Consider the following 12,291-nt stretch of genomic DNA (forward strand, 5'->3'; position numbering starts at 1 on the left):
TTTTTGTAATGGGAGTACTCGCTCTAGATTACCTCCCGTAGTGGCTCCCTAAACAGCAATACCATAGCGCAAATGGGACAACAACAGGCTGTGGTAGGCGATCTTAACTGTTTTAGTAGCACATATACTCTTCACCCTTCTAATTACAAAGAGACTTGAGCTTATCTTGTTACAGAGGGCATTAATGTGAGGCTTTCGTCAATAATTAACCCCAAGTAGTTTGCGGTGTTAGCTATCTCAAGGTCAGGTAGTCTCCCAATTTCCTCTCGGTGCTTCCCAAGGACTAGTTGTTTGGTTTTGGTCTCATTTACAACAAAGTTATTTTTATGACAGTACTGTACTGCCATATTAAGTGCAGTGTTGGAGGCCACTTCGAGTTGTTCTGGGTTCCTATTACCCAATAGTAAGACAGTATCATCAGCATACATTAGTGACTCACTGTATTCTTGTTTATATCTAGGGAAGTCGTCAGTAAAATAAAGAGAATCTAGTACGTATCCTTGAGGGACAACGGATTCCCCAAGTAATACTTCTCTGGTCAGATTCAATTGGTTGTATGAATCCTTGTCTGTTATGTTTTAACTCAACTAATTGTGTTCTCCCTGACAGATAGCTATGAAACCAGTTGTAGCTAGTTCCTCAAATGCCCAATGTGGTTAGTTTGGCCATAAGATGTTCGTGGCTAAGATAGTCAAATGCCTTGCTGTAATCTAGCATACTGCGGTGGTAGTATTACCTTCCTCTAATTGGTCAATAAAGAAACCTACCAAGCTAATCAGTGCAGTGGTTGTAGACTTGCCTGCCAAGAACCCATGTTGCTGAGTTGAAAGAAGTTTGTTAGACATTACATGGTCTATGAGTCTAGTTAATGTTATTTTTTCAATGATCTTAGAAAATGTCTGTATCAGAGAGATTGGTTGACAATTTGATGGTTGAGTGGGTGGACCCTGCTTGAACTTTGGGTAAACCTTTGCCAACTTTAAGGCAGTTGGAAAGGTTCCTGAAAGATAGGATTTGTTTATTATATCTACTAGAGGGTTAATCAGTTCTTCATTACAGGTTTTCAGTAACTTGACAGAGATTCCATCGTATCCTGAAGATGTCTTTGGTTTTAAGCCATTTATAACCTTGGATACTTCTAGACTGTTTGTCGGATGGAGGATGAGTGTAGGAATGTTAGGTCTGTCCATGGGCATTACCATCAATTGATTGATAACCTGTCCATTTCTTTTTATTGTGTCTTCAGTTGTGTTTGTCTGCATATTCTACCAGGTTTGTTGTTCCCTACCAGGTTGTTAGTCTTATTTATAGTCATGTTCAGTACCTTTTGAAATTGTCTTTGTATTAGTTGGTGCCGTATCAGAGACTGGCAGCTGCTCTCTCTGTTGGGCTCTATCACAAGTTTTAGTTAAATTGTCTTGGGCTAGTTCTTCTTCAAGAGGCGGGGAGAATGTGTGTAAAGCTGAGTTTTTTTGCCACTTGAAGTGAAACACTATATTGGTAGGTTCTATACGTTGGGGGATTACTTTTTTATGCAGAGGAATAGGGCTGGCTTGGGTGTGTGTAGCTTTCAGGAGAGAATTGAGATATGCTCTCGCAGTTGTTTCTTGTTCTGATAACTTTGTTACAAGTTCTTTGTGTTTTAATGTGACCTGTTCAACAACAGAATTTTTATGTTTTAGTTCAATTTCAAGGGTGTTTTTGTTTCTTGCAATGACTCACCTCTAAGGGAATTGTTTTTGAGATCAGCCTCAAGTTGCTTTATTTTGTTCTGGAGGTCCCTGTTTTTTGAGGTCATGTTGTTTATTTGTGTTGAAAAACAACATTTGTCTCTTTCAGATTGTTGAATTATGTCTTCGAGTATGCGTTCACTTTCTACCATCAGTCTCATGTATGTAATTTCTTTCTCCTGGTTGCTGATCTTTTCTTTAAGTTCTTCCATAATTTCTCCCATTAGCTTTAGTTTGTCCTCTACTTCTAATTGGGACTTGGACTTCTGCACTCTTAAGTCATGTAGTTGTTGCTTAAGGAGAGTGTTTTCAGTAAGCAGTGCACTGCCCACCTCTGCGGCCAATGAAAGGGATGTTTCATGGTCTAGATTGTCTTCTTCAGCAAGGTTAAGAATTTTTTCTTGCAGCTCTTCGATGTTTGTAGTGTGACAGGGAAGAGTTTTAGTACTTTCATGTACAAATTTTCAGCTTCAAGGAGAGCATTGTCGAATTTTACATTTCTGTAATTGTTTGTTTTGGGCTTCCCGTATTTTTCAACGTTTTCTGTGTATTTTAAAATATCTTGTTGCTTAACTTTTCCAGACTCCTTTGTACCAAGAAAGGTTACGTTGTATTAAGGTGTTCTGTTATTTCTGTTTTCTATACTATTGATAAGAGCAGGCCAGTGTGAATAGCCTTTTACTTTGGCAAAAACAGTCTCTCCGGCAAGAAAAATTAATTTGTCTTTAGAGGTCATGTCAATCTTGAATAGCAGGAGGGTTTGAGGTGTAAAATTTAAGAAAGAGCCCTTCTTATCCATGTCCCATATAATCTTGCTTCCAATAATTATGCCAATATTTTCATAAACTTATTGTGAAAAATATAAAGCTGTCAGATATTACCTTGCTGCCATTTAAAACTATTTACTTGTAACTGTTCCTGGTGTCAAACTGAAGGATTTTTGTTTACAATTTCTTTGTGAAATTTCTTTATAAATCAGAGAGCACAACATGACCACAAAACACCACATGGGAATACTATATGATGAGGAAAAACAAATATTTGCCATAGCTGCAATGGCGGTACAAAGCACTTTGTGGCTTACCTTCGAAGTCTCCTTACTGCAGCAGTTTTCCGAATTCTACAAATCATATTCTCTTAACAAAATAATACTTATTCAGTCAAGACATGAAAGATATAATAGCTACATCAAAGTATTTTAACATCATTGACCTAAACAGGAAGTTTTCAACTGGGTAATAACTTCAAACAGCACTATATCCCTGGCTTTGATGGATTATGATTAATAGTCATAAGGAGGGTGATGTTGTGCTGTTTCCCACTAAAGGTGGTACTATTGAGTTCCATAAGCGTCTGAAACATAAATATCAAGAAATTCCGTAGGAAGAAATCAGACTCCTGCCAAACAGTTGTAATTCCACAGACTATAATAAAAAAGAAGAAAATACAAGAGAGTATTAGTAGACAAAGCTCTGAAGTTGCGTGCAAGGGAAATACACTTGTTGGAGTCTTAGAAGCCATATTGGTTGGGGGAAAAAAAATCAAATACCTTTTATTCTTCTCATGATCTCAAGTATTTTAACATCTTTGAAGTAGCAGAGGTAACTAGAGTCCTTAGCCACTCATGTCGATATACAAGTGGTGTGGCAAACCTTATTTCATCCTTCAACCAACGAGGCATGACAACCATCAATCCATAGAGCAATGAAACAGTATCGGTCTGAGTATATAGAATTACCAATCTGCAAATAAATAAAGTTTAATACATGGTCCTTGTATTTTAACAGTCAGAAAAGATTACTCTTATGAAGTTTGAATTTAATGTATCAACAATCTATGAATTTCAAGGAAGGCAAGCAGAGCACATCACAGTTATCCGAACTAAAAAGAAAGAAGAGATCTTACCTGTAGGTTAGTCAAGGTGTACCTCAAGGCTCTGTGATCGGACCAGTACTATTTATACTTTTTATCAATGACTTGCCACAACATATAAGTAGCTATTGTGAATTAATTATGTATGCTGATAGTTGAAGACCTAGCTGTAAATTCTTATGTTGTACTCAAAATGGCGTGTCAGTACTGCTATGGGAATAACCTTGTTAATCCCTTAAAATCAACAAAGTTTTATTTCAAAGACACGTTGATCAGACACCACACATACCAGAAATAGAAATGTTAGAACAAACAACTTTTTTTGCCATAAAAATTTATAGCTAACTATCCTGGACACCTCACCTAGATTACTGAAGTAAGTAGTTAAAAATGAGCTTCTATGTATAAAGCATAATACCATATTTGACCTATAATACATATTTGTATTTTTTTACCGGTACAGTATTACGTTGTTGGTACGTATACAGCATACCAATTAAGGTTATGTTCGTCAGATTAACCGGCCAAACCGCTATCCAGCCGGGGGTTCGGTCCTGTAATGGCCAGTTAACCCTCCATCAGGCGCTAAACGGAGTTTTCCTCCATGTATGTTTTATTATTAAAAATAGTACTACTTTTCTGATGTCGGCAGTCGTTTCCCGCAGTGTACTTCACGAGCATCTTTTCGGGGAAACGAAACAATAGCCTCCCGCTTTTATTTATCAAAATGTGTCAGTATGAGGTCTACTTCCGTGCGTGACTGGACGATTCCTCCGTGAGCGCTCGATGGTGTGTTTTGTAGTGCATGGACGAAATCACCGTGAGCGCCTTATTGTGTTTAGTTTTTATGTTGTAATAATCCGTGTGCGCCTAAATGTGTGACCTGTGATGGTTTCTTTTTAAATTTTACTATATATTTTATTTGAATTTTGTGAAATGGAGAATGAAGACGAGAGACTTGTTAGTACAGTACCAGTGTGCTAGGGAACATTTCAGTAATGATTATGGAGTGAACATTGTTCGCTATAACAACCAGAAGGAAAATGTTTTGAAATTTTGTGCAGTGTGTAAAAAAATTTTTAGTAAAGAATAAATTTTTATTTCAGAGCAATAATTGACATTACAATTGTATAATATCTCAAGAATTGAAGTAAGTTGTTTTTGTAAGAAGTTAAAAACTAAGTTAATTTCCATACATATTTACAGAAGGTTAAACATTTTTACAATTAATTGCATTATTCCTTAAAATTAATCATGTTGTTATTATACAATAACATTTTTTAAGATTTTGAATTTCTTATTTGGAAAATTCATTACATAAGAGTGTAATTTTTATTAAATTTCTAAAAATGAATATATTACATTGTAATTAAATCAGTATGAATATTTAAACAAATAAAAACAGTTTAAACGATTATGATATCCATTATTCGCCAACCTGGAGGAAACCTCCGTGAGCACCTGATGGTGTTTCTAATTTTTAAGCGCCCGATGGAGGGTTAAGAGGGCGTCTACTGTATCTGTAATACAACAGAATTCTTATAGCTTACATTACTTTAATTTTGATAAGAGGTTTGAGAATTAACAATTATTTTCATTTATAACCTCTGTAGAATGAATTAAAACTTTAAAAATAATAGTATAATTTGATTTTACAACAAACCAACTTTAAATAAAAATTTCAAAACCCTTTTACTTTCTATGGTTTTAATTTTAATGAAATAATTGTGTATTTTACATTTCAGCTGATATAGAAGACATCTGTAGAAAAAAGTTTCGTGTAGCATCTGATCAGAAAATAGTGTTAGTAAGTTTTGTTGTTAAACAGCAAACGCAACATGAACGTGTGCTCAGTAAGAAATGCAATACTATTCATGAAGAAAATCTCACTGAGGCTCATCAAATTTATATGAAGTTTGAAGATTCTTGGACGTGAGTTTTTTAATTTTTTACTTAATTTAGGCAAAACCATTTGTAATTTTTTTATTCAAGGATATGTTTCAATGGAAAGATATTAATGTTCTAATGATTATGTCTTAGTGTTAATAGAAAACTAAGTATTTAAGGTTTATAGTTAGTAATAAATTGAACTAACCCATTTGATATATATATATATATATATATATATATATATATATATATATATTCATATTGGTCAAAAAGTTAGTACCAGAACACTTAGTGAAAAATTGCATTAATAAATTATTATTATTTTTTAGTGTTGTTTGTAGTTTGCTGTTTTGAATTACTTTAATCAACAATTTTATAAAGTTCAGAATAAAGCAGCACAGGTAATATTTTCACCTTACTCTTACAAAGCTCTAAAATAGTGTGATAAAGATACAATAAGATCTAGATGGACAGGTAGTGGTGTTGATTTGTTCTTTCTGGTTATACTGCTCTATATGTATTGTCTATATTATGATATATTATGTCTATATAATTTTTTTTGAACATGGTGTAGGCCTACAAATATTAAATAATTATATATTTAATTAATATTTCTTAATAATAAGAAAATAATATTTTAAAGTAACTTGAAGGTTAATTCTGAAGACATCATACTATATTAGCTTATGTACACTGTAGTATAATTTTTAACGTTAGTGGTCAAACCCACTAAAAATATAAAACTAAGGTAAACACTATAGAAATAAGTTTAATCATATTCTAAAAGGGCTCCTTCTTCACTTGAAGAAATTGTAGATAAATCAATTTCCTCGGATTTGCCAAGTTTTGATAGGTATTTTATACCCAATATGGACGAGGCATTCGAAAAACCTGATCCAACAGTGCAACGTAGATAAACCGAATCGGTACTTTACAACTGATAGAGGATGTTTGAGTACTGTTTCACTATTTAACACGTTAGATGCCAAGCCTAAATATTCTGTTTTAGCGTTAGAGTGCCAAAATTATCCGTGGCTAAAACTAGGAACTATTCATGTTTTTTCTGTTAGTTGGTCACTTACCATTGTGATTTGATAATTTTTTTGTATATTATAACGTTTTTTTACATCGTCGGTCATTCCTGGCCGACACGATCATTTACAGTTACATAGTACACTATAAAATATGCCGTCGGTCGTACATGACCGACACAATATTAGGTGTGGGATATTACGTTTTTGTGGTTGGTAGTGCAGAATAGCTCACTGGATTGTACTGCAGCTGTAGTCAGCTGTGTATTACATCACTCTCGGACGACACCTCACTGTACTTTCGCGCCTTTTTCCTCATCAACCTGCTATTGTTTGAAGCTTTAGCCTAGAAAGTGGAAGTGCGTTCGTAAAATGGGCGATCCTTTGCGACAATCGGAAATTGACAGAATAATTGACCTTCCCTCATCTCAAGGTGATTTATTTGCGGGATTAAGTGAAGATGAAAGTGTTGAGGACATGGACTATAGTGTGGTTGACGGACACGGATTCAGACCCTGACTTTCAACACAAGTGATGGCTCGGACGAAGGCTGCTGAAAATGAGTTTATGGTTGCAAAACGAAGACACAGACGCCGATGTTGATAATACCATAACGACAGTTAACAGTACTCCTGACGAAGGTGACAATTGGCATAGTTTTGAAGGTAAACAGCAGATCTTTGAGTTTAACTCTAGGCCTACATTCAAATTTATTACCACTAATGATTCAAAACCGATCGACTTCTTTGAACAGTGTCTTAATGCCGATGTCATTGATCTGATGGTCACAGAAACAAATCGGAATGCTTCACGATGTAATTTCTAAATTACGATTGAGCCGTAAGAGTAGGCTTAAAGATTGGCGAGACACCAATCCAGAAGAAATGAAAAAGTTTATAGGCCTACTTTTTGTACATGGGCCTAGTAACACTTCCCCGAATAAGTGATTATTGGTCCACAAATGCTTTATACAGCTTCTCAGGTGCCTCAAAAGTAATGAGCCGAAATAGATTCCAATTAATTTTACGCTTTTGGCACTTCAATGATAACAACAATCTGCAAAGAGATGGGCGTATCGGCAAAATAAAACCCTTGCTTTCTATTATAAAATGGTATGTTTTTTAACCTAAAAGAAGCCGAACAAGACCTGTCATCGATGAGACAATGATACCATTCCGTGGTTAGGTTACTTTTCGCCAGTACATACCTGGCAAAGCTCATAAGTACGGTATTAAAATATTTAAAACTTTGTGACAAAACTGGCTATACTTATGGTTATAAAAGTTTATTATGGGGAAAGGTACCGTTGCTGCAACAGACAACTCAGTAGCTACCTCTGTAGTAATGGAGCTCATTGGGCAAACCATTTGAACAGTGGCCACAACCTATATGTTGACAATTATTATACCTCTGTTCAACTAGCAAAACTCTTTGTTATCGAGACAAACTCATCTTTGTGGAACCTTAAGACGAAACCGAAAGGGCATTCCAAAAGACTTGACAAAAGAAAAAATCCAGAAAGGAGAAATGATTTGTTTAGAAAATGATGAAGGGGTCCTTATAACCTAAGTGGCAGGATAAACGAGAAGTTTTAATGTTGTCAACTGTGCACAAACCGGAATATGTAGAAATTCCCATCCAAAAACCCAGACAAGCCGTCTGTACTAAAGCCACTTGTTGTCACAGCCTACAATAAGGCTAAAGTAGGCATAGATCTTTCTGATCAGATGTCTTCATACAGCACCGCTGTGAGAAAGACTATGAGATGGTACCACAAAGTAGGTGAAGAACTCGTTCTTGGTACTTCTGTGGTTAACAGCTGGTTGGCATACAATACATTTTTGAAAACAAAAAACCTCCCAATGCTAAAAAGAAGCACTTAATTTCGATTACAAAATTCAAAGAACAGCTAGCTTGCTCCTTAATGTGTTTGCAGGAAACGCCAACGCATTCCTGAAGTATCAAGGACTGGGCATCACTATCTAACATCATCTGCTATGGTTGGAGAAGGTGCAAAAAAACACAGAGTTAGGAAAGTTTGCAAAAATGTGTTATCAAAAAACTGTCCCGAACAGAGAGGCCGCAGTGTAGCAAGAAATATGACAAAAGTCACTACATTTTTGTTCGCGTGTGTCCTGACAAACCATTTTTATGTGAAACATGTTTCAAGGACATTCACAAATGAAAAATTTACTATGTAATAACAGAAATGACATTAAAAATGTAGATCATTCATTTGTGGTAAGTTAACAAAAACCTTATGTCACAAAGTGTTAATTATATTTGTAATTTAGGTATAAGGAAGCCAACTTTACAAGAAGCTATAAGAAAGCTTGTAGTAATGTTCTGAATTATGTATGAATATTTTATTCCTGACAGTATAAATTCTAAATAATACTGTACATTATGATATTCATGTAAGTAACCTTCTCGGTTACAGATTAATAATTAATTAACACTTTTTGTGTGGTAATAATAAAAACGTATATTTTTATTACAGCATAATACGTATATTATTTTACAAACAACATCATCTTTAAATCTTAAAAAACAAGAAAAGCACCATACAAATTGCTGATTTCCTTTAAATTTTATAATGCAACACAGGGTAATAGTATTTGCTATAATCACTACTATTTTTACAATAAAATAACAAAAAATTATGTTACACCAAAATTACAAAAACATCTGTCGGTCATCTTTGGCCGACGAGATGCTAAAGAAATACTCTATCTTTCGAGCCATTATAACAGCACTTTATTGTAGCGTATCTGAACTGAAAACAGTGTTCTGTAAATAGCCAATGTCATTCTAGGTCACGTAGTTTTGATAATTTCCGCTAGAGTGTAGTGCATTATACAGGACGGGCATAATGGTTGTCTGTTGCGTAGCAACGCTGTCGGTCAGGTATGGCCGACAGTTATCTGTACAAACATCATAGGCGTCGGTCAACTCTGACCGACTTGGCATTTAAAGTGTTAATAGAATAGGAGTAGCTCCACAAATTAGACAATTAGTAGTAGCATTCGTGTCTTATAAAGTGGTAACTACATACCCGTCTATAAACTACACTTAAGTCAACTGTACTCCAATATCTTGACCATTTGAGATAACATGGCAGGTATCAAGGTAGGATTTATTCTTTCATGTATCTTTTCTCATTACGCGTAAGATCTGGGGTTTCTTTTTGGAACAGCAATTTAATGGGTCTACATTAAAGAGTAAATTATGGTTTTGGATTAGTCTAGACAATGCTACCTATCCTAATATTAATAAGTTTAAAATGTACCATGGCTGCTAAGAGCAAAAATTCATCACTACTATTAATTCTTGCATCCTGATATCTTTTTATTGGCTGTACCCATTGCTGCCATCAAACACACACTTGTAAGCAAGTTTCACTGAATCCAGGTTCCCTCTTAAATTTACAATTTGTATTATACTTTGAGATGACATTTTGAAGTAAAACTTGTAAGATTATTGTGGAATTATTCTTTTCTTTATGTAATTTTGTATAAGTGTGCAAGGCTTATTTGATTAACCAGTGTGATTCTTTTTAGACCACCAGCAGTGACTAAGAACAACAATTTATTGAAAACTAGAGTCCAGCCAATTCGTACCTTAACTAACCATGAATCAGGGGAGACTACCAGATATCGTACATCTATGCCCTATGGAAACTTAGGCACAGCTGAAGGCCAGGGCTGTGCGGTCTCTCCAGGCCTCAGTGGTCTATTGAACTTAGGAAACACATGCTTTCTCAACAGTATCATACAGGTAAATTATTTTATTTGTATTGAGTTTTGGTTTCACTTGAGGGTTAAATATTAAATAATAATAAATAAATAAAAATGTAATGCTTTCATTAAAGTACAAAATGTGCTTACCGAAACAGCACAGTGTTCTACAGCACTGCACTGCACTGTGTGTGGTGTTCAGCAGTGTGTGTTTTTGTTGTTTTTATGACAACTCCTGTCAAAATATACAAAATTCATTATACAAAGATAACACAAAAATACAATTACGAGTAACATTTATCACTTAAACATTCCTGCAACACTTTTCTTAAATTTTCTGAGGGCTTTTATTGCAGAGGGCAGAGCATTACATTCTTTTGGCCCAAAGTGTCTAAATGCCTTTTTCCCTGTCTCTAAACTTGTCCTTGGTAGGTGTAATAGACCATCCTGTCAAGTACAACGATGACTCACCTCATGCCTAAGAAGTATGTCTATTGTACCAAATCAGGGTGGCCACCCGACTGAGAATAAGCCGGTAATTTAACAGACTGGGGAAAAAAACCAGGATTTAGCCAGGAATTTTCCTGAGAACCTGGAAAATTTCAAAAACAATTTTTCCGTCTCCAAGAACTTATAAAATAAGACATAATTTAACAGCTTCTTGAATCAAGAACTGATTAATCTCAAAACATTGTATTTTCACGACATGGTTTGTGAAATTGTGAATGAAGATCAGCATATGCTCGTGAGCTCCATCTGACGCCATCCTGTACCGCAGCAACCTCCTCCTCCCCCCCTCACAAAAAAAAAAAAAAAAAAAAAAAAATTTAAGAATCCATTGGACAATTGAAATCGGCCGGATCGATCATTTCGGACTTTGGCACTGAACGGACATACGCTTTGGTCTATGAACGATTGCTCTTCGCAAACGTTCCAATTGTCATTGAATTACATATGTTAAAACAAAAAACTAAATGGGCTTAAGAGCTCTTGCGAGCGCTGCCACAACCAGTGTCGGACAATTGTTTGCAAGAACTAGAGAACAGTGTCAGTTATTAAAATTTCAATTATAAACATTGCCGAGACAACACTACCGTGTGTGAAAAGACTTCGTATTGACTCCCGAACAACCAACAATACAACTGTAGCAAGTACTTGTGACAGTTCTCGTGAATAAAATTGTTTTTTATTGTTCACATTATGTTACAGTAGTTGTCCAAATTCTCTCGTAAGTTACTTGTCATTATAAATGCAACTTAATGTTGTCGACAGTCTACAGACGGCAGACAGCCAGCCAATCGAATAAACCACGCTCATCAGTTTTAGTCAGAGCAGCATTGGTTGGACGACGGCTGGAAATCCCGTCAGCTCTTCGGTCAACTATTTACCGGAACGCCTTCTTCGCATACGTGACGATCTATGTGCTTTTGTGCCAAACCTGATACATGTCAATGTACTAATCTACAAACTGAGTTAATTATAGCTCAAAAACAAAACAAACTACTAGACCTTTTTGTATTTACTAAAAATAGAACTATTTACAATTACCAAGTATAACATACAAAAACAAAACACTTTCTGTTTGTAATAAAATGCCTAGATCAATCATATTTTACACGCACATTCACATACATACATAGGTACACATGACACTTATGTGGATGAATACAATAGTTACCCAATCTCAACAATTTCTCCTTTAAAGAAAATCTATTGTGTCAATTTATTTATGTAGTGTCAACTTACAATACACTATAAAGTCTCAGGATTTTCCTGAGTTAGCAACCACACCCTGACTAGTTTAACAAATAATCTATAGTTTGTTTGTAATTTAATATCATCACTCAGTTCAGCCATGATACTAAGAAGTTAAGTGTTTTAGTATAAAAAGTTAAATTAGGTTTCGAAACAAAAATATACAACCGCTTCTTATATTCATTGTATGCAAAATTTCATTATTTTTATTATTAAATAAGAATTTTAAGATTTTAAATATGAAAAGAGATCTTAATGGTAATATTCTTTGCTGGA

The 12,291-nt window shown here is 35.0% G+C and overlaps 1 protein-coding gene across 2 annotated transcripts in view; it reads left to right on the forward strand.

The window, feature by feature from the left end:
• Positions 1-12,291, forward strand: part of LOC124369159 (ubiquitin carboxyl-terminal hydrolase 4-like) — a 96,153-nt gene that overhangs the window by 30,735 nt on the left and 53,127 nt on the right. For both annotated transcript variants that reach the window (XM_046826949.1, XM_046826948.1), the window contains exons 5-6: positions 5,348-5,534; positions 10,084-10,300. In XM_046826949.1, coding sequence (XP_046682905.1) covers positions 5,348-5,534; positions 10,084-10,300 — 404 coding nt within the window. The remainder of the gene's footprint in view (positions 1-5,347; positions 5,535-10,083; positions 10,301-12,291) is intronic.

This window comes from Homalodisca vitripennis, chromosome X, assembly GCF_021130785.1.
Source record: "Homalodisca vitripennis isolate AUS2020 chromosome X, UT_GWSS_2.1, whole genome shotgun sequence".
Lineage (NCBI taxonomy): Eukaryota > Metazoa > Arthropoda > Insecta > Hemiptera > Cicadellidae > Homalodisca > Homalodisca vitripennis.